We start from the raw sequence: 27,001 nt of genomic DNA on the forward strand, positions 1-27,001 counted from the left end.
TTGTAAACAAACAGTGTCATTAGTGCCAAGACTTAAAAACAGCATCAGGGAACAGTGCCAAGGTATAAAAACAGTATCAGGGAACAGTGCCAAGGTATAAAAACAGCATCAGGGAACAGTGCCAAGGTATAAAAACAGCATCAGGGAACAGTGCCAAGGTATAAAAACAGTATCAGGGAACAGTGCCAAGGTATAAAAACAGCATCAGGGAACAGTGCCAGGGTATAAAAACAGTATCAGGGAACAGTGCCAAGGTATAAAAACAGCATCAGAACACAGGGAGCCAGGGTATAAAAACAGCATCAGGGAGCAGTGCCAGTTTTAAAACAGCATCAGGAACAGTGCCAGGGTTGCAGACAGTATCAGGACAGTGCCAAGGTATAAAAACAGTATCAGGGAACAGTGCCAGGGTATAAAAACAGTATCAGGGAACAGTGCCAGGGTTTACAGACAGTGCCATGTAGTGCTAAGGTCGAAAGGTCACAGTGCCACTCGATATAGTATTACACTCTACACTTTATAACCACATGTGTACTGTCTCTATGTCACGTTTATGACTGTAGTTGTTGGGTAATGATAGTAATTATCCTGGCAGTTATGATGATTAATGATGACAGTTATAAAGATGATAAAGAAATAATAGCAATAATGACGATGATGACGATAATAATATCAACAACAACAACAACAACAACAACAACAACAACAACAACACTAGTAATAATAATAAAATAATAATAATAATAATAATAATAATAATAATAATAATAATAATAATAATAATGACAACAAAAGCAACTACAAAAACAATAACAATAATAATAATACTAACAATGATAATACTAAAAATAACAACAACAACAACAACCACCACCACCACCACAACAACAACAATAACAACCACCACCACCACAACAACAACAATAACAACCACCACCACCACAACAACAACCACCAACAATAACTCCACCAACACAACACTCACACAAACGCTAAAGGCTATTACCAACTACCTAACCTAACCTAACCTAACCTAACCTAACCTAACTCAACCTAAATATCCTCAGTATATCTTCAACCTAACCCAGCCACATCAAAGGTCAAGGTCACAGGTAATAAAAGGCTCTGTATGGCACTCTGGTATGGTCTGGCACCCCGCTCGAGTGCCATCAAGGTATTTCATAATAAAGGGAGGAAGAGGAAGAACCAGAAGAATGACGAGAAGACGAGAATGTTAATAAAAAAGGAAATAAAGACGAAAGAGAATGAGTCAAAGGTTGGATATTTGTGTGTGAAGTTTCTGAGTTAATTTCGTTCCCTAACTGGTGCTAAGTGAAGGTGTCTAGTTAAGGTAGAGTTTGGTGTTAATTATCTAGTTAAGGTAGAGTTTGGTGTTAATTATCTAGTTAAGGTAGAGTTTGGTGTTAATTATCTAGTTAAGGTAGAGTCTGGTGTTAATTATCTAGTTAAGGTAGAGTTTGGTGTTAATTATCTAGTTAAGGTAGAGTTTGGTGTTAATTATCTAGTTAAGGTAGAGTTTGGTGTTAATTATCTAGTTAAGGTAGAGTTTGGTGTTAATTATCTAGTTAAGGTAGAGTCTGAGGATAACTTCAATGCTATTTTAGATCTAGAGGATGCCATTACTAGGAAGGTGGCAGTACTAGCAGAATAACATTAGTACTAGGAAGGTGCCATCTCTCAAAAGGGTGCCAGGCTTCACTTAGTAGATGCCAGAGTGTATATTGTCTGCATAACACGGAGGCTTCGTCAGGAGGGTGCCAGTGCCAGTGGGTTTATTACTTGTTTACAAATATTCCGCCACGAACTCTCTCTCTTTCTCTCTCTCTCTCACCAGGTAACCAGATTGAGGTCATTGGTAATCTATAAATTGATTGATTATTATTAGTGCCAGGAGAGGAGAGTGACGAGGCAGATGGCAGTGATAAAGCGACGGAAGTGTGTTAACCTGCTGACGAAATGTATTGACCTACTGACGGAGTTTATTGAACTACTGACGAAGTGTATTGAACTACTGACGAAGTGTATTGACCGACTGACGAAATGTATTGACCTCCTGACGGAGTGTATTGACCTGCTGACGGAGTGTATTGACCTGCTGACGAAGTGTATTGACCTGCTGACGGAGTGTATTGACCTGCTGACGAAGTGTATTGACCTCCTCCCTGACACTACACAATTAGGACCTTCGGCAGGAGGTGAGCGAGGTGTCAGAGAGACATGTAATATAGCGTCTGTCACGTCACGTTGTTATGACAGGTGTGGCGTACCTGATACCTGTCAAGTATTGGAGGAGCGTGTGTGTGTATGAGTGTGTAGCGTATGAGTGTGTGAGTATGTGTTAGCGTGTGTGTATGTATGTATGTTACCCACTTTCGGTATCTCGGCTCCCATCTCTCCACCACCGCGGGCATGGATGAAGAGATTCAACATCGGATCAGATGTGCATCTCAAGCCTTTGGCAGACTCCGTACCCGTGTCTTCAGCTGTAGGGAGCTGAAATTATCTACAAACTTGCACGTATATCGAGCAGTGGTCCTCCCCACCCTGCTATACGGCACTGAGACATGGGTCACATACAGGAGGCACCTCAAGGCACTTGAAAACTTTCACCAACGTAGTCTACATTCCATCTTCCGTGTTCGCTAGGAAGACAAGTGAACAAACACCAGTATTCTCGCTGACACCAACTGTAGGAGCATCGAGGCTACCATTATCCATGAACAACTGCGCTGGACTGGCCATGTTACCCGCATGGACGACAGTGGACTACCAAAGCAGCTACTTTACAGTCACCTAACGAATAGTAAACGTAACGCTGCCGGGCAACTGAAAAGGTATAAGGATAGTTAACCCGACTGCTAACCGAGGTAGACAAGCGCCAACGCCGGGAAGACGCTGCCGCCATCCCTCCCACACTAGATGTAGATGTGCAACATCTGCCGGTCCCGTATCGCCTCTTTATTCACCTCAAAACTCACCAATGAAGGTGACATCCCTAATAACTCATATGATACAGTCACTGAATGCCGCATAGATCTGCAGCTCAACTAACCCAACACAGCTAGGATAGCTACTGATGTATTAGGATATTTAATTTTAAGGTAATAAAATGGCGGCGAAGGTATGGCTATAAGGGGAGGATGGAGGCCATTATTAAAAAAAAAGGTAGTAGTAGTAGTAGTAGTAGTAGTAGTAGTAGTAGTAGTAGTAGTAGTAGTAGTAGTGTAGTATGTATATATGTATGTATGTATGTATGTATGTATGTATGTATGTATGTATGTATGTATGTATGTATGTATGTATGTATGTACGCACAGAAATAAACTATTGAAGATTTCTAAATACACATACATACATACAGTACATACATACATACATACATACATACATACATACATACATACATACACACACACCAAACACACACACATACACCCTATCAAGACTATACAGTGTAGCCAGCCCACGGTCCCCAACCCCCCACTGTGCTTGAAGTATATCGATAATTTAATCCCATGTATGACACCCAGTCTTAATATAGCCGCCCTGGTCAACACACCCAACGAGCAACACAACTGCTCCTCAGTCGTCTTGATCTACGAGGTTACACAGGCTAATGTATCACGTGATCACAATAAATACAACAACATCAATGGTACAGTGAAACCTCTATTAAACGGACTGTATGGGGGAAAGTCCGTTATATCGAGAGTGTGTTATATGGGAACCTCTATTAAACGGACTGTATGGGGGAAAGTCCGTTATATCGAGAGTGTGTTATATGGGAACCTCTATTTAACGGACTGTATGAAGAGGAAAGTCCGTTATATCGAGAGTCTGTTAGATGGGAAACCTCTATTTAACGGATTACATGGAAAAGAAAGTCCGTTATAAGGAGGTTACACTGTAAGTCCACCCTCCAGGCCAGGTCATAAACACTATATGAATCAGTAACTAAATAAAACTTATATGAATAAATAAAAAAGATGTTTTACTTAATCACTGGATCAATACTATGTCCAAGCTTCACCTTCGTTGTTTATAAAGTGAGGAAGATATCGCCTGAACAAACGAGCAAAATATCATGAAAACAACACTGTGTAACCTGGCGACAATATGGAGGAAGGATGGGGGTTGGAGGGGAGGGGTGGAGCAGGGGGGGAAGGGATGGGGGAATGGGGAAAGAGGGGCGATATACAGTAATGATTTTATAGTATTCCCTTGCCTTCTAGTGGACTCCAATATATCCCTTCTTGATATATGAGAGTATCGTAATCGTCTTTCTATCAAATATATCGTAACTGCTTATACGTTACATTTATAGCTACAATAAATCATCTTGATATATGACTAAGGTTATCGTAAGCAGTATAATGCATCTCTGTATTGTATATTTTGGGTATTGTTACAGTTATTGTGTATTTGTTATCGTCTTTCTAATGGTAAGTAATGCAGGGAGAGATAAGATGAGTATCAGCATTATTATTGTCTTTACCTTGCATCTCCCTGTTACAAGTTGAAGGTATTTGGTAGGAGGATATTATGAACTGTTGGCGGTGATTGTGTTGGTAGTGGTGGTGATTGTGATGGTGATTATGGTGGTGGTGATTATGACGGTAGTGGTGGTGATTGTGTGGGTGATTATGGTGGTTGTGGTGATTGTGATGGGTGTGAGAGTTGTTGTTCATAGTTGTGGTTGTGGTGATGGTAGTAATGGTGGTTATTGTGGTTCTGAAGGTGGAAATTGTAGTGGTGGGTAGTTGTTATCATAAACCTTACAACCGCATTAACTTTTCTTATATTACAACCAGGATGTTATTATTTTTTAAGGTAGCAATTATATTTCAGGGACATTTACATTTAAGGGAAGCACAGACGAGTAGCCAATTACATTGTCATTACCTCCAGGACTACATCACCTTGTTAGTATCCCCCGCATTACACCTGTCGATATATAGATCAGTTATTGATGGTCTCAGGACATACTACACTGTACGCTATGACAAGAGAAACTGGAGAATTGGTAACTGTTTTATAAGTGAATGAGTTACCCATCCATTAGGTTTTCTATGACTGATTTCACTGTCATTACCACCACCATTACTACTACTAATTACCATTACCACCAATCCCCCATTAACACCACCATCACCACTACAACATCACCACCACCAGTATCACCACTACTACCCCCACCAGTATCACCATCACCAACATTACCATTACCACTACCACCACCATCAATATCGACAGTTCTGGTGAGTCAGTTACTGAACATGTCTCACTCAACTGTTGTCACTATGAACTGTATTTTCTGACCTCTGGATAGTTACCTTCTGACTTATGTATCGATGTCATTCTAAAATCATTGTACCTGTACTTCTGTATTTTTATTTATTTATTTTTTTTATGGGGGTTAACTCACCCGGGCATAATAATATAACAAATAAAAAAATTTAATATTTTTTTTTGTAAAGAACCATACATAAAAAAAAAAATAAAAAAAGATCAAGAGTGAGAAACAATATATGTATGTTGTGTTGTCAATAGTAAGAGAAACAATTGAGACCCTGCAATTGTGTGTAAATGAGGCAGAAAGTCAGATCAGCAACCTGGGACTTGGTCATATATGGCAGCAGGGTCTACCATAAGACCTCCCTGTTTGATAGCTGCCTACTACCTACTGTACATGTACTAATAATGTTGTTTCAGAATACATAGTAAATTTCGTTTTTTATTTACATTTAAAATCCCCTCCCCTGGCCACCCCATTCTTTTTTGTTAAGAATTGGGTGAACGAAATCAAATGCAATATATACTGTCCCATAACTCGCTTGTATCATTCATCTCTCTCACCTCTCTCTCATGGTGTCCCACTTTCACAATGCAGCCCCCCCCCCCCCAAGGTATCTATTTGGTTTATCCCTGACGGCTTCACGCAACCCCTGACTTCACCAATCAACAGCGCGTCCATCCCAGCCCGGCCAATCACCCGTCACCATGCTATCCTCTCCTGCACGCACACGCTCTTAATATACGAAATGGTCTTGTAATTCATAGACAAACATTAATACAGAGAAGGTATATACATTTTTTTTATTTAAGGCCATAAAGATAAAGACTTAGCCTTCAATAGAGCTCCAGTACTTGAAAGAATCAGACATGTTTTGGTAGCTCATTTTGTGTCTGTGTTATTCTGGTTAAAGTGTTGCAGATCACATGGAGATTATAAGTAGCTACCCAAGATTACTTTACCTGATGGTTAGACATACAAACGCCACTTAGGGGAGTTAGGTTTGGTTTGGTTAGGTTATGGTAAGTTTGGTTAGATTAGGTTAGGTCAAGTTTGGTTAGGTTAGGTCAGGTTAGCATGAGGGTTAGCAACAGAAAAATTACACCGAATCAGATTATCAATATATATTATGTTTACAAACGCTGGTCACGAGCCTTGTGAAGCACGGTGACGGGTTCAACACTTGTGCAATATTGATCAACATACAGTTCTCTAACTTGACAATGTGAGCCGTGAGAGTGCAACATGCAATCTCGTACTCTCCCCTATGGTGAAGTCACTCTGGGGTGGAGTTTATTGTTGCTGTACACGCGTGATATTCCCTCATACACGTACACACCTGTTACACACATGAATACGCAGATTTGACGTTCACTCACACGTCTGGGCATATACACACATGGATATATATATAAATATATATATATATATATATATATATATATATATATATATATATATATATATATATATATATATATATATATATATATACAATGTATGTATAGACATATATATATGCACAAATATGCACTCAGAAAAATACACGTACCCAAACACACACGCATATACATACATACATACATACATATACATACATACATACATACAGTACATACATACATACATACTTTACAAAACATCCCCACACACACACCTACAAACTTAAACATGGAATGGAGAGAGAGAGAGAGAGAGAGAGAGAGAGAGAGAGAGAGAGGAGAGAGAGAGAGAGAGGGGGGGGGGACTAACCACTTAATATCCATACTATATATCTCGTGATTCTTTCCACCAAAATACAATACACAAGGAACAATACACTTCCATCTGGCCTTCACACTTCCATCTGGCTCTTCAACACTTCCATCTGCCTTCAAATACTTCCATTCGGCCTTCAAATACTTCCATCTGGCCTTCAACACTTCCATCTGGCCTTCAACACTTACCCAGCCTTCAAACACCTCCATCGGGCCTTCAACACTTCCATCTGGCCTTCTCAACACCTATCCGGCCTTCAAACACTTCCGTCTGGCTTTCAACACTTGTATCTAGCCTTCAACACTTCCATCTAGCCTTCAAACACTTCCATCTAGCCTTCAACACTTCATCTGGCCTTCAAATACCTTATCGGGCCTTCAACACTTCCGTCTGGCTTTCAACACTTATATCTAGCCTTCAACACTTCCCATCTGGCCTTCAAACACTTCCATCTGGCCTTCAAACACTTCCATCTAGCCTTCAACACTCTATCTGGCCTTCAAACACCTTCCATTCTGGGCCTTCAACACTCTGTCTGGCTTTCAACACTTCCATCTGGCTTTCAAACACTTCCATCTAGCCTTCCAACACTTCCATCTGGCCTTCAAACACTTCCACCTAGCCTTCAACACTTCCATCTGGCTCTTTCAAAACACTCTATCGGCCTTCAACACTTGCTCCGGCTTTCAACATTTTATCTAGCTTTCACACTTCCATCAGCTCTTCAAACACTTCCCCATCTGGCCTTCAAACACTTCCATCTAGCCTTCAACACTTCCATCTGGCTTCAAACACTTCCATCGGGCCTTCAACACTTCCGTCTGGCCTTCCTCTTCAACACTTCCATCTGGCTTTCAAACACTTCCATCTGGCCTTCAAACACTTCCATCTAGCCTTCAACACTTCCATCTGGCCTTCAAACACTTCCATCTGGCTTTCAAACACTTCCATCTGGCCTTTCAAACACTTCCATCGGGCCTTCAAACACTTCCATAGCCTTCAACCTTCCTCTATCTGCCTTTCAACACTTCCATCTGGCTTAAAACCTCGTTTACCCCATCTGGCCTTCAACATTCGTCACATCGACTAGCTCAACACTTCCATCTGTTCAACACTCCATCTGGCCTTCAAACACTTCCATCTGGCTTTCAAACACCCATCTTGCCTCAAATTCACTGTCAAACACTTCCATCTAGCTTCAACACTTCGGCCTCTCAACAATTCAGCTCTTCAACACTTATTCGTTTTCAACACGCTATCTCTTCAACACTTCCATCTGGTCAACACCTTGTCCATCTGGCCTTTCAACACTTCATCTGGCTTCTAACACTCCATCTGCCTCAACACTCTATCTGGCTCTTCAACACTCCATTTAGCCTTCAACACTTCCATCTGGCCTTCAACACTTCCATCTAGCCTTCAACACTTCCATCTGGCCTTCAACACTTCCATCTGGCCTTCAACACTTCCATCTGGCCTTCAACACTCCATCTGGCCTTCAACACTTCCATCTAGCCTTCAACACTTCCACTTCAACACTTCCATCTGGCCTTCAAATTCAACCTTCCGTCTAAGCCTTCCTTGCTTCCATCTGTTCAACTTCTTCCATCTAATGACTAACACTTCCATCATTAAACACTTCATCTGTTTCAACACTTCCATCTATTTCCAACTTGCTTCCATCAACTAACGCTTCGTCTGACCCCAACACTTCCATCTATTATTCAACACTTCATCTCAAACACTTCCATCTGTTATTATTCAACACTTCCATCAATATTAACCTTCCATCTATTCAACACTTCCATCTGTTATTCAACACTTCGTCTATTCAAACATAATCTCAGCCTTCAACATCGTGACCTTCAACCTTCCATCTAATATTCAACACTTCCACCTGGCTTGCTTCATCGGCCTTCAACACTTCCGTCTGGCCTTCAAACGCTTCCATCTGGCTTTCAACACTTCCATCTATTTATTCAACACTTCCATCTGACACTTCATCTATTCAACACTTCCATCTGTTCAACGCTTCCATCACAACACTTCATCTGGCCTTCAACGCTTCCATCTGTTAACACTTCATCTGGCCATTCAAACACTTCCATCTGTGTACCAACCTTCCATGTGGCCTTCCAACACTTCCATCTAATGACCAACACTTCACCTATTGCTTTACTTCATCTGTGTTCAAACCTTCGTCTAGCTTCTTCCTCTAGCCTTAACACTTCATCTGTTCAACACTTCCATCTGTTAACTTGCTTCCATCTGTTGACACTTCCATCTGTTAACCTTCCATCTGGCCTTCAACCTTCCGTCTATTCAACACTTCCATCTATTCAACACTTCCATCTATTCAACACTTCATCCTGTTCAAACACTTCCGTCAGCTTTCAACACTTCCATCTGGCCTTCAACATCACCGTCTGGCCTTCTAACACTTCACGTCTGGTATTCAACACTTTCCATCTGGCCTTCAACACTTCCATCTAGCCTTCAAACACTTCCATCTAGCCTTCAACACTTCCATCTAGCCTTCAACACTTCCATCTAGCCTTCAACACTTCCATCTAGCCTTCAACACTTCCATCTAGCCTTCAAACACTTCCATCTAGCCTTCATACTCACATGTCAAAAACTGTCATTGAAATTCCTACTGTATATTGATCACTGGGGAGAAATTATCCCTCTGTGACAAGAAAACTTAAGTGGTAGTAAATTATAGGGCTTGTGGTGGTGATAATGTGTGTGTTAAACTAAGGTTCCTGTGTGGTGGTGATTGGTGGTGATAATGCGTGTGTTAAACTAAGGTTCATGTGTGGTGGTGATTGGTGGTGATAATATGTGTGTTAAATTAAGATATTGTGTGGTGGTGATGAAGAATGTATTTTAATGTTAGTTTCCTATTCAATTATGTAGTTTCGAGTAATTTCTTGTTATTTTTCGTGTTTATTTGTTTGTTCTCGTTTTATCATCAAATTTCGTGCATTTTTCTTATTTATCAAGTAATTTTACCTCTTATGGTCCCTCGTGACGCTATCCTGACTTTATCTGTCTAGGACATTGACCCGGGGTGAGGCAGGTCTTACTCCAGGTCACATAGGTCACGTCGTCAGGAGGGTCATAGGTTCACGTTATCAGGAGGGTCATAGGTTCACGTCGTCAGGAGGGTCATAGGTTCACGTCAACAGGAGGGTCATAGGTCACATCGTCAGGAGGGTCATAGGTTCACGTCGTCAGGAGGGTCATAGTTCCTCAGGAGATTTTCGGTCACGTCATCAGGAGGGTCTCATAGCGGCAGGGGTGTTGGTGGTAGTAGTGGCAGTGGTAACAGCACAGTGACCAACTGTGTAAACTCATGCTCTGGACGGAGTGGGGAGGAGAGCAGAGGGGAAGGAAGGGAGAGGGAGGAGGGGAGAGTGGAAAGGAAGGGTTCACACAAGACAGAGGGAGGGTGGAAGGGAGAGAAGGGAGGAAGAGGAGGGGGAGTGGAAAGAGGGAGGGGGGGTGAGGAAGGGAAGAAGGACAGGGAGAGAAAGGGAAAACTGAAAGGTGGAAAGGTGTGGAGGAAGGGGGTGGGGAGGATGGAAGGGAGAGAAAAGAAGAGGAGGGAGAAAGAGGATCTGGAAAGAAACCATAGTTATTATTATATTCTTGACCGTGTGTCTGCAGCTCTATCTAATGCTCTTGGTCTAACTGATGGATTTTTATTTCCCGTTGAATTAGAATATTTCCTTGCTTTATGGTTGAAGTCTTAGTGTAATTTGGAAGCTATATGAGTCCGCGATGTTTATATTTGTAACTTTGATTAGAGAGAGAGAGAGTAGCGTGTGTCTGGACTCTGGGTGTAGTATTCAGATGGCCTCACACACACACACACATAGAGACTATTTGTTCACTAAGGGGGGGTACAGGAGGGGGAGGAGGAGGGAAAAGGAGAAAAGAATGAAGGAAGAGGATGGAGAGAAAAAATTATTGGTGGTAGTAGTAGTAGTAGTAGTAGTAGTAGTAGTAGTAGTAGTAGTAGTAGTAGTAATGAAAGTGTGCTGTAAGGGGAGGTTGGAAGCCATGGAAAAAATATTATTATTACTATTATTATTATTGTTATTATTATTATTAGTAGTAGTAGTAGCAGTAGTAGTAGTAGTAGTAGTAGTAGTAGTAGTAGTAGTAGTAGTAGTAGTAGTAGTAGTAGTAGTAGTAGCAGTAGCAGTAGTAGTAGCACCAGCAGTAGACTTGGACACAGTCATCACTCCTGCACCACCAACACTCGGGAAAGGTCATCTCAGGGAATCAAATATTGAATGTTAAACTTTGATGACGCCATGAGTCAATGTAAGTCCCTCACTTTCCTCTGACCTTTACCGAAACTTTTGGTCCCTCATTAAGCAAAGTTTTAATAATATCTGACCTTTAATGGAACTTTAGGCTGTGCTTGCAGGGTCTTAATGGGAAAACGCAAGCAATTAAAGTTTATTCCTACCATTTCTATTTGTCCATCCGTCCGTCTGTCTGTCTGTCTGTCGGTCTGAGAGAATGTTGCATTTAACTACTTAATCCCTTGAGTACAGCATCGTCGTACTCTAAGGGATTAAATCATCGTAATCAAGGGTTTAAGTTATGGGACTCGAGAAGTTTAAGTTTTTGTACTCAAGAGGTTAAGTTATCGTATTCAAGGGGTTAAGCTATGATACTCAAGGGGTTAAGTTATAGTACTCAAGGGGTTATATCACTGTATTCAGAGGATTAAGTTCACGTATTAAAGAGGGCATCTTATCGTACTCAAGGGGTTAAGTTATCGTACTCTCGAGATTTATTATCGTATTGAAGAGATTATCGTACTCAAGAGATTAAATTATCGTACTCAAGAGGTTAAATTATCGTACTCAAGAGGTTAAATTATCGTACTCAAGGGGTTAAATTATCGTACTCAAGAGGTTAAATTATCGTACTCAAGAGATTAAATTATCGTACTCAAGAGGTTAAATTATCGTACTCAAGAGGTTAAATTATCGTACTCAAGAGGTTAAGTTATAACATTGAAGGGATTAAATTATCGTACTCAAGAGGTTAAACTATCACATTCAAGTAGTTAAATTATTGTACTCAAGGGTTAAGTTATAACATTGAAGGGATTAAATTATCGTACTCAAGAGGTTAAGTTATCGTACTCAAGAGGTTAAATTATCGTACTAAAGAGGTTAAGTTATAACATTGAAGGAATTAAATTATCGTTCTCAAGAGGTTAAGTTATCGTACTCAAGAGGTTATTGTACTCAAGAGGCTATCGTACTCAAGGGTTAAGTTATCGTACTCAAGAGGTTTACATGAAAAAAAAACCCACATCGTACACCAGGTAGTCTCTTTATCACCATCAATCTCTCGTGTTGCATTTCCTGGTATCGAACCCTTGTCTCAGCGTTACCAACCGTGAACAAATACAAAATGTATCTCTCCTTGTCTCAGCGTTACCAACAAATAAACACAGAGTCGATACACGTATCTAACAGGTTCATCGTTGACCTTATGTGATTACTGTACATCAACAACTAAGGTCTTGTAACACGTAACAAGACTGGTAATTACTCTAGTCCGTCAGCCAATAGAATTAAGTAAAGATTAAATTCTCTGTTATGGTGTGTGAATGTTTTTCTGTGTGACCAATTGTAACACCAAGTAACACCTTTTAACACACTGTAACACCTTCTAACACCTCGTGACACTTGTAACACCTTGTAACACCTTGTAACACCTTGTAACACTTGTAACACCTTGTAACACCTTTTAACACACTGTAACACCTCGTAACACTTGTAACACTTGTAACACCTTGTAACACTTTTAACACCTTGTAACGCCTTGTAACACGTGCCGTAATGACCCAGGTAAAGTGATTCAGTGTATCGGGTCCGTGTCTCAGAAGTTACTGGTGAATCATAAACCTTTGTGTTTAATTCATTGTATACAGTGGGCCAGCATCGTACAGAAGCGGTTTAATTAATTGTACTCAAAGGGTTTAATTAATTGTACTCAAGGGGTTTAATTGTACTCAAGGGGTTTAATTAATTGTACTCAAGGTGGTTAATTCAATATACTCAAAGGTGTTAACTCATCATACTCAAAAGTTGTTAACTCATCATACTCAAAGGTTTAATTATATTCAAAAGCGTTAACTCATCATACTCAAAAGGTGTTAACTCATCATACTCAAAGGTTTAATTATATTCAAAGGTGTTAACTCATCATACTCAAAAGGTGTTAACTCATCATACTCAAAAGGTGTTAACTCATCATACTCAAAGGTTTAATTATATTCAAAGGTGTTAACTCATCATACTCAAAAGGTGTTAACTCATCATACTCAAAAGTTTAATTATATTCAAAAGTGTTAACTCATCATACTCAAAAGGTGTTAACTCATCATACTCAAAGGTTTAATTATATTCAAAGGTGTTGACTCATCATACTCAAAAAGTGTTAACTTATCATACTCAAAGGTTTAATTATATTCAAAGGTGTTAACTCATCATACTCAAAAGGCGTTAACGTCTCCTGTGTCTCCTACAGTGTGTGGTGGTGATGGACGGCCTAATGTGTGGTCTTGTCAACCCAGATGATGTGGAAGGTGGATCTAAGAACTTTACCTTTGACGGCTCCTACTTCATCGACTCCACCACCGAGGCTATCTACAACGATGTGACCTTCCCTTTGGTGGAGTAGGGAGGAGGGGGTGGGGAGGAGGGTGTGGGAGGAGGAGGAGGGGTGTGGGAGGGAGGAGGTGTGGGGGAGAGGGGGTGTGGGGGAAGAGGAGGAGGGTGAGGGGTAGGAGGGAGGAGGGGTGTGGGGAGGAGGAGGGTGTGGTGGGAGGAGGAGGGTGTGGGGAGGAGGAGGGGTGTGGGGGAGGAGGGGGTGTGAGGGTGGGAGGAGGAGGGGGTGTGGGGGAGGGGAGGGGGGGGTTAATGGGGAGGGTGATTGTGAAGGTGGTGGGGGGTGATTATTTTGGCTCATATTCGTGATTCTGTGACTATGATTCCTGTCTTATGATTATTTTCTACTAATGCTCTTCCTTGCCCTTACATTGCCCTGTCCTTTGCCCTAACATTGCCCTGCCCTTTGCCCTAACATTGCCCTGCCCTTTACCCTAACATTGCCCTACCCTTTGTCCTAACATTGCCCTACCCTTTGCCCTACCATTGCTCTTAACACTATCTTATCTCTTGCCCTTCCTTACACTACCCTTGCCCTTTGCCCATCATGACCCTTAACACCACAATGTCTCTTCCCCTAACCTAACACTACTTTGATCCTTGCCCTAACACTACACTTGCTCTTTGCCCTAATATTGCCCCTCTTCGTCCTATTCCCTAACACTACCTTGCCCTTTGACTATATATGCCCGTGTATCTTAACCTTAATGCCCACTTAGTGCCCTTTACCCTTACATGCCCTAATTGCCCACAGAGTGTGTTGGAAGGGTACAACGGGACGGTGTTTGCCTACGGCCAGACGGGATGTGGAAAATCCTTCACTATGCAAGGTGTGGCGGACCCTCCAACCCAGCGTGGTATTATCCCCAGGTTAGTTGTCTGTCTGTCTGTCTGTCTGTCTGTCTGTCTGTCTGTCTGTCTCTGTGTCTGTCTGTCTGCCTGTCTGTCTGTCTGTCTCTGTCTGTCTGTCTGTCTCTGTTTCTGTCTGTCAGTCTGTCTGTCTGTCTGTCTGTCTGTGTCTGTCTGTCTGTCTGCCTCTGTTTCCTGTCTGTCTGTCTGTATCTGTCTGTCTGTCTGTCTCTCTGTGTCTGTCTGTCTGTCTGCCTCTGTTTCTGTCTGTCTGTCTGTCTGTCTGTCTGTCTGTCTGTCTGTCTGTCTGTCTGTGTTTCTGTTTGTCTGTCTGTCTGTCTGTCTCGCTTTATCTGTCTATCTGTCTGCCAAACACTCTACATAACAACGACCCTAACAACCTAATTAACGACTTGCTTGGTGGTTCACGCATCATTTGTTTACGTTTTAAATCACCTTTACATTAAGTCTATACGTTATAGTTGTATTTCACTAGTCATATATGTACGTGTTGTATATACTGCTGCTCGTGCACAAGAGAGTATACTGAGGGTGTTTGTTCGGTAGGATGCAATTTAAATTAAAATAAATCATGTCATTTTAATTGCTTTTTATGTTTCGATTTTTAATTGTTATATTTATATACGCTTTTCACAATGATAATAATGATGATGATGATGATAATAGTAATAATAATAATAATAATAATAATAATAATAATAATAATAATAATAATAACAACAATACTCTTCTCAGCACACCATAATATTCAACCTCCTCTCTCTCTCTCACTCTCTCTCTCTCACTCTCTCTCTCTCTCTCTCACTCTCTCTCTCTCTCTCACTCACTCTCTCTCTCTCTCTCTCACTCACTCTCTCTCTCCTCTCCTAGGGCGTTTGAGCATATCTTTGAGGTGATCCAGACAACGGAGAACATGAAGTACCTGGTGTTGGCCTCCTACCTGGAGATCTACAACGAGGAGATCCGTGACCTCCTAGGGACAGACGTCAAGAAGAAGCTCGACCTTAAGGAACACCCGGATAAAGGCATCTATGTCCAGGGTGAGTAATAGATTAAGGTTAGGTTAGGGTTAGGTTAGGTTTGGTTAGGTTAGGTTGAGTTAGGTTTAGTTAGGTTGAGTTGGGTTTGGTTAAGGTTGGGATTGGGTTGGGTTGATTGGGTTTGGTTAGGTTTGGTTGGGATTGAAGGCTAGGTTGGGTTTGGTTAGGTTAAAGGTTAGGGTTAGGTTAGGTTTGGTTAGGTTAAGGTTAGGTTAGGTTTAGTTAGGTTAGGTTAGGTTAAAGTTAGGGTAAGTTCGGGTAAGATTAGGTTAGGTGTTTGAGGGTTATGGGTTGAGATGTAACACTTTAACCTGAACTGACCCAGAGTGATCTAGTGTACACAGGATGACCCAAACTTGTTCTTTTATGTGACTATTGAAGTTACTTACGATAACATGACTTACAAACACACTACTTATACTTTATATAACACAAGACGATAAGACACACACACACACACACACACACACACACACACACACACACACACACACACACACACACAGGCAAACAAATCCAGGACAAAAATCACCAAATGAATATTCATACACGCATAAATAATCGCACATGAACACTTGCACACAAAGGTATATACACATACGTGCGTACATACGGTACACATACTACATATACAGCACTGCAAATACACACACATACACATGATATTACATAAACACACATGCATAACACGCGTACATAAGCACATACACATACATACACGTACATGCATCCCACACACACGTACATATATACACATCTACATACATAAACATACACACACACACACACGACATACATTATATACACACCTATATACACGCACGCACATATCTATAAGGACACATATACATACACATACGACATACACACACCCCACACGCACGCACACACACACACACCACACACACACACACACACACACACACACACACACACACACACACACACACACACACAAATCCACACACACAACCATTGTAAAAATTATCAATAAGTTGTAATAGACCAGTGTATTCACCCCCAGTAAACACTAGTCCTTACACTGTCACTATGTTGAAATGCCCTGTAGTTTGAGCTTTTCCCCATCTAGTTATTATATATCTTATTTATATCACTTATGTTACTTGTATATTATCTGTAAATAGAAACTCAGTCCCCAATTATGTAACTGTATATTTTCATCCTTCTGACTGCCAAGCTCTTTCAATAAACCGTAATTATTATTATTATTATTTACACAGACATCTTTACCCCTTGTCTCTTTGTGCTGAGTAAAACAATCTGTCGTAGTGAAGGGGTTAGTGTACAGAGTTTATTAAAGCACAGAAAAACAAGTCATTAAAATGAACAATACAAGTCAGCCAGGTGAAGTAACTGCGTAGTGTTTTGTTAAAGGGGTTCCAGGAAGGACTTTATCTCTTGATCTTAATAAGTGTTTTATCTGATTATACGTGGTTGGTCCAGCACACACACACACACACACACACACACACACACACACACACACACACACACACACACACATATATTCATTCATACGTACTGTACAGACATATATATATACATACATACATACATACATACATACATACATACATGTACAATTACACATGATTGGTCTCACAAACATACTCTTACATAAACATACATATACGAATATATACATAAATGCACAATCTTACATACACACACACGCACATAATCACACATGTACAGATATACGTATATACATTGACTAATATACACATGTAGGTATACATACATTGAGCCATTTACACACACACACACACACACACACACACACACACACACACACACACACACACACACACACACACACACACCTCTCCCAAACTCTACACTCTCACCTCACTCAACCTCTCACCCCACCTTAACCCCCTCAATTCCCCCCACACTCTCACCCCCACCCACCTCTCACCCCCCACACTCAACCTCTCACCCCACCCACTTCTCACCCCACCAACCTCACCCCCACCCACTGCCCCCAGCACTTTCACCCACTCCACCTCTCACCCCCACACTCTCCCTCACTCCCCACTCCACCTCTCACCCCCACACTCTCCCTCACTCCCCACTCCACCTCTCACCCCCCTTCCCCCCCTCCCACTCCCAGCCACTGTGAGGGGGAGGGGGGGGGGAGTGGGTTGGCTGACATCCATTGATTATTTGCATTATTTAGTTCATAGTGCAACGAGGTGACGGTTGCAAGGTTCTTTAGCTGTAGTTAGCTGGAGTTAGCTGTCCCGGGCGGTAAAATATACCTTCTGCAGTAGTACTATATTGCTGCGGCAGTAGTAATATATACTTGTCGCAGTATTACTATATTGCTGCGGCAGTAGTACTAATTTGCTGCGGCAGTAGTACTATATTGCTGCGGCACTGGTACTATATACTTGTGGCAGTAATAGTGATGGAGGTGATGGTGGGATTAGGGGTTAAGGGCTGGTGGTTAAGGGTTGGTGGTTAAGGGCTGAGAAGTAAGGGCTGTGAGTTGAGGGCGGGTCGTGTTACAATATAGGTCTGCAATCATAGTGGCCCTGGAGGTAATAGTCCGTACACCTACTGGGCTCTGAACCTAGTCAATGTATGAGCCATGTATAATATATGTATCATTTATGTATCATCTATGTATAATCTATGTATGAGCCATGTATAAATCGCAGGTAATCCCGTCGGCAGGTAATCCCGTCGGCAGGTAATCCCTTTCGGCACAGGTGTGAACAGAAACCGAATAACGATAATTTAAAACTGAATAAAAATCGTTTTGTTTTATCTTTTATAACAGACAGACAGACAGACAGACAGACAGACAGACAGACAGACAGACAGACAGACAGACAGACAGACAAACAGAGAGACAGACATCAACCTTTACTAATAAAAACACCGACGACACGAGCCATAACACGTTCCTCGAGGCTCTACGCCAGACGAACATTCGCCAAACGTCTACCTTGAGAAGAGTTGGTGCGGTGGCAGGCTGGATAGAACATTCGTCTCCCATCCTTAAGGTCGTAGGTTCGAACTTAGGGTACATGTGAATAGGGACCTAAGTTTACCTTTGGGGGAATGAGGGTGATCAGGTACAGTGGTGATAAATACCTTTGTTTACACTGTTATATCGTACCACCCCTTAACGACCTTTGACGACCTTCAACGACCCTTGACAACCTTTAACGACCCTTATCGCCCTTTAACGACCCTTGACGACCCTTACCACCCTTTAACGATCCTTACCGCCCTTTAACGACCCTTGACGACCCTTACCACCCTTTAACGACCCTTACCGCCCTTTAACGACCCTTATCGCCCTTTAACGACCCTTATCGCCCTTTAACGACCCTTCGGCCATACCGCCCTTTAACGACCATACCGCCCGCTTTAACGACCCTTGCGCCGCTAACGACATTACCGCCTTCCTTTAACGGCCCTTATCGCCTTTAACGACCCTTGACGGCGCCACCACCGCTTTAACGACCACTTACCGCCTTCCCCCAACGACCATTTACCGCCCTTTAACGACCCTTACCGCCCTTTAACGGCCCACTTACCTACCCTTTAACGACCCTTACCGCGCCCTTTGCGGCCATACCGCCCTTTAACGACCATTACCGCCGCCCCGACACCACCTTTAACGACCCTTACCGCCCCTTGACGACCCTTACCACCCTTTAACGATCCTTACCGCCCTTTAACGACCCTTACCGCCCTTTAACGACCCTTACCGCCCCATACTGACTCAACATGCGGCCTACGAGACTACCTGAACATAGTGCGGCGCCTCACTGTCTCTGATACACCACGACTTAATAATTGATGGCTCCTCAAAGTTCACACCGGGATATAATGCAGGGAGAGACTGGTGGCATAAATCCAGGTTACGTAGCTGAGATGAGGAGACTGAGGGAGGAGTTATGTTCGTTCTCTCTCTCTCTCTCTCTCTCTCTCTCTCTCTCTCTCTCTCTCTCTCTCTCTCTTTCTCTCAGGGTTACAAGATCAAGATCAAGGTTCAGTTCAGAGGGTCATATATCGCCAGGATCTCTGAATAATATAGTACAGTGCAGCATAATACAGCACAATACAACACAATACAGCTCAATACAGCATAATACAACACAATACAACACAATACAGCTCAATACAGCACAATGCAGCACAATACATCATGATACAGAACAATACAACTCAATACAGCACAGTACAGTACAACACACTAGAACACAATAGAACACAATACAGCATAATACAGCACAATACAGTACATTTAAGTCTACACACATAAAGTACTTTAAATACAACTTTATCTTGGACACGACCCGTAACTATTGGTTGATGTTGGCGTGTATAACGGGAGTGGTGATTTGGTGACTTGGTTCTCTGTCTGTCTGTCTGTCTGTCTCTCTCTCTTTTCTGTCTGTCTGTCTGTCTGTCTGTCTGTCTGTCTGTCTGTCTCTCTCTCTCTCTCTTCCTCTTGTCTTCTCTCCTTCCCTCACCTTATCATCTCTCTCTCTCTTCTTCCTTTTCTCCCTCACATCCACAATCTTTCTCTCTCCCCTCTCTCATCTCCCCTCACACCCCACATCTTTCTCTCCCCTCCTCTCTCACCTCCCTCACCCCACCTCTTTCTCTCCCTCCCTCTCTCACCTCCCCTCACACCACAATCTTTCTCTCTCCCTCCCTCTCTCACCTCCCTCCACACCCACAATCTTTCTCTCCTCCCTCTCTCATCTCCCTCACACCCCACAATCTTTCTCTCCCTCCCTCTCTCACCTCCCTCACATCCACACAATCTTTCTCTCCTCCTCTCTCTCACCTCCTCACACCCACAATCTCGTCTCCTCACCATCCCTCTCATATCCTCCCCCAGGCCTCTCACAACACCCGGTCCATAACACCAGCGAGGTGGGAGGACCTAATGGATCGAGGCTGGAAGAACCGGTCCACTGGTTCTACCCTGATGAACGCCGACTCCTCCCGCTCCCACTCCATCTTCACCATCACGTTGGAGATGATGGAGATTGCTGGAGACTCAGACTCCATTAGGAGCGGCAAGCTGAACCTGGTGGATCTGGCCGGCTCTGAGCGTCAAGCCAAAACAGGTGAGGTGGTGGTGATGGTGGTGGTGGTGGTGGTGGTGGTGTGTGGTGGTGGTGGTGGTGGTGGTGGTGGTGGTAGTGGTGTGGTGGTGTAGTGGTGGGGTGGTGGTGGTGGTGGTGGTGGTGGTAGTGGTGGTGGTGTGGTGGTGGTGGTGTGGTGGTGTGGTACTGTTACCTATATGTTGCCAACTAATACTAATTTCACTACTAATACTACAATAATAATAATAATATAATAATAATAATAATAATAATAATAATAATAATAATAATAATAATAATAATAATAATAATAATACCAGTAAAATTAAACAATAATTATAATTAGAATCATACTTATAAAACTCTCTCTCTCCTCCCTCCCTCTCACTTCAAATCTCCTCTCTCCAAATCCTCCTCCTACCACTCAAAACCTTCCTCTCACACTCAAAATTCCTCTCCTCTCTCATACTCCAACTCGCCCCCCCCCTCACCTGCTTCACCGCCACCCTCAGGAGCGACGGGGACAGACTGAAGGAAGCGACCAAGATCAACCTCTCCCTGAGCGCCCTGGGTAACGTCATCTCAGCGCTGGTGGACGGCAAGAGTAAACACATCCCTTACAGAGACTCCAAGCTCACCAGACTACTACAGGTAAGTGAGTCCAAAACACCTGTGGTGATTTATAACTTACCTGATGTAACCTAACTTAACCTAAACTGATCTAAATTAACCTAACTTAGTCTGTTCTTAACCTAACCTAACCTAGCCTAGTCTAAATTAACTTGACCTTAACTTAACCTAGTCTGTTCTTAACCTAACCTAACCTAGCCTAGTCTAAATTAACTTGACCTTAACTTAACCTAGTCTGTTCTTAACCTAACCTAACCTAACCTAGTCTAAATTAACTTGACCTTAACTTAACCTAGTCTGTTTCGCCTAACCTAACCTAGCCTAGTCTAAATTAACTTGACCTAACCAACCTAGTCTGTTTCTTAACCCTACCTAACCTAGCCTAAATTAACTTGCCTTAACTTAACCTAGTCTGTTCTTAACCTAATCTAACCTAGCCTAGTCTAAATTAACTTGACCTTAACTTAACCTAGTCTGTTCTTGAACCTAACCTAACTACCTAGTCTAAATTAACGACCTTAACTAACTTTAGTCTGTTCTTAACCCTAACCTAACCTAACCTAGCCTAGTCTAAATTAACTTGACCTTAACTTAACCTAGTCTGTTCTGAACCTAACCTAACCTAACCTAGTCTAAATTAACTTGACCTTAACTTAACCTAGTCTGTTCTTAACCTAATCTAACCTAACTTAACCTAACCAATTGGGGTCCTTTCGTCGATAGGACTCCTTGAGGTTTTACGCTGTCAGGATACTTTGTTATAGATCCTATCGATAATCCTTCCTTGAAATCCTATGTTAGTATATCCTGACGATGTTCAAAGTCCTTCCTTCCTTCCTGCCTTCGTGTAATGATAGGTTGTGCGTCCTTATGCTTGCAGGACTTTTGTATAGAGATCCTGTTAGATAGATAGATAGATAGATACATACATACATACATACATAAAGAGAGAGTTACATACATACATACATACATAGGTAGATATAGATAAAAAAATAGGTACTTAGATATATAGATAAACAGAGATCAATTGTTTACATACCCAAACACACTCTAAATAAACTCCTTCTCTCCCCGCCTCCAGGACTCACTAGGAGGCAACACCAAGACCCTAATGGTAGCTTGTCTTAGCCCCGCCGACAACAACTACGACGAGACCCTCAGTACTCTCCGCTATGCCAACCGTGCCAAAAACATTAAGAATAAACCTAAGATTAACGAAGATCCTAAAGACGCCATGTTGAGGGAATACCAGGAGGAGATACGGAAACTTAAAGATATGCTGGATAAACAAGGACCCCAGGAGACCAGTGAGTATAGGAGATATAGGAGATATTGTTTATGTACTGGAGATAGTTTGGTGAGAGTTGGTTAGTCTTAAAGGGTTAAAGGGGTATTTTTTTTTAACCCTTTGAGGATGATGGTTTTAGTTGTTATTTTCAAGGGGTTAAATGGTTAGTCTTGAAGGGTTAAAGGGTTATTTTTTAACCCTTTGAGGATGATGGTTTTAAGTTGTTATCCTCAAGGGGTTAAATGGTCATCCTCGAAGGGTTAATGAGAAGTTCTATAACCCCACGAGGACGATGGTTTAAGTCATACTCGAAGGGTTAAGGATATTGCTTTAACCCTTTGAGGATGAACTTTCTACCTCGAGGATGACACCTTAAACCATGGTCCTTGAAAGGTGGATCTTGATTATTGCAGGACGAGAAGGGATTGCAGGTTGCAGATTACTCTAAACTTCTAAAGGTACAGGTCACTCTGGAGGTACAGGTCACTTTAAAGGTACAGGTCACTCTGGAGTGCAAGGTCACTATAGAGTACAGGTCACTCATATAAAAGAAATTTTGTTGTCTGTTATGTGTGTGGTTTTAGGGGAGTGAGGGGGGAGGTGGGAGGAAAAGGGGGAGGGGAGAATTTGAGGGGAGGGGGCACCTCACTCACAGTACCTAACCTAACCGAATCAGTACTAATCAAGTGGCCAATCTAATCTGACCTGACCTAACCTAACCTAACCTAATTTAACCTAATTTAACATAACTTAAGCTTAATCAGACTAACTTAAACTAATTGAATCTAACCTAATCATACCTAAATAACTTTAACCTAATTAAACCTAAACTAATTAATCCTAATCGGCCTAAACTAGCTTAATCTAACCTAACCCTTCTTAAATTAATCCAGTTAATCTAGCTTAACCTAACCAAACTTAATCCTACACTAACCTATCCTAGTCTAATCCAAGCAAAGGCTAATCTTATCAAACCTAACCTAACCTAACCTAACCCAAGACTATTATTAAACCATAGTCTTACTGGGCCCTCGTCCTAAGGGTTATAAGACAGAACAAGGGGCCCATTAGGACACTTTAGAACAAGGGGCCCATTAGGACACTTTAGAACAAGGGGCCCATTAGGACACTTTAGAACAAGGGGCCCATTAGGACACTTAGAACAAGGGGCCCATTAGGACACTTTAGAACAAGGGGCCCATTAGGACACTTTAGAACAAGGGGCCCATTAGGACACTTTAGAACAAGGGGCCCATTAGGACCTTTTAGGTACAGTTGGGTTGGGTGTGTTAGGCTAGGGTTCAAGTCTAATGGTATGATGAGGTTAGGTGTTGGGGCCCTAGACTGGGGCCCATTCACCACACTCACTATCCCGCGGTGGTGTGAGGCCGGATGACTCGTGGGGACGCTAGGTTAGTGTGGTCTGGCTTATATAACGTAAATATTGGCGCTAACACAAGTCACGTAAGCGAGGCAGGGAATGACCTCAAATAGCGTGACAGAGAGAGAGGAAGTATATTTAAATAAACTTGTGGAATATAAAATGTGATAAATGAAATAGATTACAGATTATGTTTCCAAAGCAACAATAGAGAAATGAGATAGATTTTTTTAGATAAGCTTGAAATATAGAGTGAATAGATGAAATAGATTGTAGGTATATTTCTCCGGCTTCAAGTGACGCAGCATTTAAGTAATTGGGGAATATATTTTTTAGGGTTGGCTGTTGAGTTGTAATTACAGGTATAAACTTGGGTACAGTAATGGAGGAGGAGGTGGGAGGGAGGGAGGGAGGAGGTGGGAGGAGGAGGAGGTGGGAATAGGAGAGAGGAAGGAGGTGGAAGGTGGAGGGAAGGGGGAGAGGAGGTGGGAGGTGGATGAAGGAGAGGGGGAACGAGGAGGGTGAGGGGTGAGGGTGAGGGGTGGTGGGGAGGAGAGGTGGAGAGAGTGGGTAGATGGTGCCTAAGTTCTAATCGACCCCAAATCCATCGAATCTATTAGGATTGGGACCCAGTTTTAACGGTCCCAGTTATAAGGAGCCCTTTAGTCATGATGGCCCTTAGTTCTAATAGCCCCAGTCTAGGCGGCCCTCAATTTTAATGGGCCCCAGTCCAGGTAGCCATCAATTATAATGGGCCCCAGTCCGGGTGGCCATCAATTCTAATGGGCCCCAGTCCAGGTGGCCATCAATTCTAATAGCCCCAGTCCAGGAGCATCAATCTTAAAGGGCCCCAGTCAGGTGGCCATCAATTCTAATGGGCCCAATCCAGGTGGCCATCAATCTTAAGGCCCCCCAGTCAGGTGGCCATCAATCCTAATGGGCCCCAGTCCGGGTGGCTATCAATCCAAATGGGCCCCAGTCCAGGTGGCTATCAATCCAGGCCCCAGTCCAGGTGGCTATCAATCAAATGGGCCCCAGTCCAGGTGGCTATCAATCCAAATGGGCCCCGGTCAGGTGGCCATCAATCCTAATGGGCCCCAGTCAGGTGGCTATCAATCAAATGGGCCCCAGTCCAGGTGGCCATCAATCTAATGGGCCCCAGTCAGGTGGCTATCAATCCAAATGGGCCCCATGTCAGGTGGCTATCAATCAAATGGGCCCCAGTCCAGGTGGCTATCAATAAATGGGCCCAGTCAGGTGACTATCAATCCAAATGGGCCCCAGTCAGGTGGCTATCAATCAAATGGGCCCCAATCAGATGGCCCTAGTTCTAGCTGACCGCAGCCTTGTGACACCAATTCCAAGGTTACGTCTGTGGTTGGGGCCTGCATATACAGGGCTTATGTGACCTACAACCGTGAATGTCGGTGAAGAGAATGCCCAAATTTGAGTTCCTCGCCAAGTGCTTGAAGGGACCAACTCAGTCAGGATTTGTTATAGTGTCGTCCTCTGATTCCTGCGTTTCATTATGTATTGTTGTATTGATCGTGTGTGGTGTGTGTGTGTGTGTGTGTGTGTGTGTGTGTGTGTGTGTGTGTGTGTGTGTGTGTGTGTGTGTGTGTGTGTGTGATCACGGGACCAGCGTTTCATGTTTGTTTCCTCCCATGACGTCTGTTTCTCATGTTCAACACACTACGTTAGAGGTCACCTGACAGACACCCACCTGGTTCTAACAGGCCCTAACACCAGACTAACCTATGTATTGGTATTGCGCCTTATCCTTAATGATCTCGGTCCCAATAGGCCCCAGTCTTAATGAACCCTAAGTATTATTGTGGGCCCCCTAGTATTATTGGGGCCCCTAGTATTATTGTGGGTCCTAGTATTAATGTGGGCCCCCTAGTATTATTGTGGGCCCCTAGTATTATTGGGGCCCTATGTATTGTGGGCCCCTAGTATTGTTTGGACCCCTAGTATTATTGTGGGCCCTAGTAGTATTGTGTGGGCCTAGTATTGTTGTGGGCCTCTAGTATTATTGGCCCCTAGTATTATTGTGGACCTCCTAGTACTATTTGGACCCTATTATTATTGTGGGCCCTATTATTGTGGACCCCTAGTATTGGGCCCTCTGTAGTATTAGGCCCTAGTATTATTGTGGGCCCCCTAATATTATGTATTTCCTAGTATTGTGGGGCCTCTGGTATTGTTGTGGCCCCTAATTATTGTGTGGGCCTCTAGTATTATTGGGCCCCTATTGTGTGGGCCCTAGTATTATTGGACCTCTGGATTGTTTTGGACCCTAGTATTGTGGGCCCCTATTGTGTGTGGACCCCTAGTATTGGGGGCCTCTGGTATTATGTGGGCTAGTATTGTTGTGGGCCCTAGTATGATTGGGCCCCTAGTATATTATTGGGCCCCTAGTATTGTGTGGGCCCCCTAGTATTATTGGGGCCTCTAGTATTATTGTGGGCCCCTTAGTGTATTGTTGGGCCCTAAGTATTATTGTGGGCCCTAGTATTGTGGGCCCCTAGTATTGTGTGGGCCCTAGTGATTGTGGGCAGTATTGTGGGGGCCCTAGTATTCTGGGCCCCTATGTGTGTGGGCCTAGTATTGTGTGGGCCCCCTAGTATTGTGGGGCCCTCTGTATTGGTGTGGGCCTAGTAATATTGGGCCCCTAGTATGTGTGGGCCTAGTATTGTTGGTGGCTAGTTTGTGTGGGCCTTATTTGGACCCTAGTATTTATAGGCCGACAATAGGGGGCCCCTATTGTGGGGGCCCCATCTGGCGTAATTTTTAATGTGTGTGTGGGTTGGGGCTCTTGGTTGGCTGGGGTTACACCTGACCTGCTTTACCTGCCACCTGACCTACTTTTGCACCTGACCTGCTTTATCAGCCACTGACTTGCTTTACC

General features: G+C 42.9%; 1 protein-coding gene across 1 annotated transcript in view; it reads left to right on the plus strand.

The window, feature by feature from the left end:
• LOC121853474 (kinesin-like protein KIF17) overlaps positions 1-27,001 on the plus strand; it is a 78,656-nt gene that overhangs the window by 33,565 nt on the left and 18,090 nt on the right. The window contains 7 exon segments of the mRNA XM_042347616.1: positions 13,640-13,787; positions 14,532-14,649; positions 15,520-15,689; positions 20,578-20,615; positions 20,617-20,809; positions 21,300-21,439; positions 22,503-22,728. Of these exon segments, the coding sequence (XP_042203550.1) occupies positions 13,640-13,787; positions 14,532-14,649; positions 15,520-15,689; positions 20,578-20,615; positions 20,617-20,809; positions 21,300-21,439; positions 22,503-22,728 (1,033 nt within the window).

The sequence above is a fragment of the Homarus americanus genome, unplaced genomic scaffold (genome assembly GCF_018991925.1).
Source record: "Homarus americanus isolate GMGI-L3 unplaced genomic scaffold, GMGI_Hamer_2.0 scaffold4896, whole genome shotgun sequence".
Lineage (NCBI taxonomy): Eukaryota > Metazoa > Arthropoda > Malacostraca > Decapoda > Nephropidae > Homarus > Homarus americanus.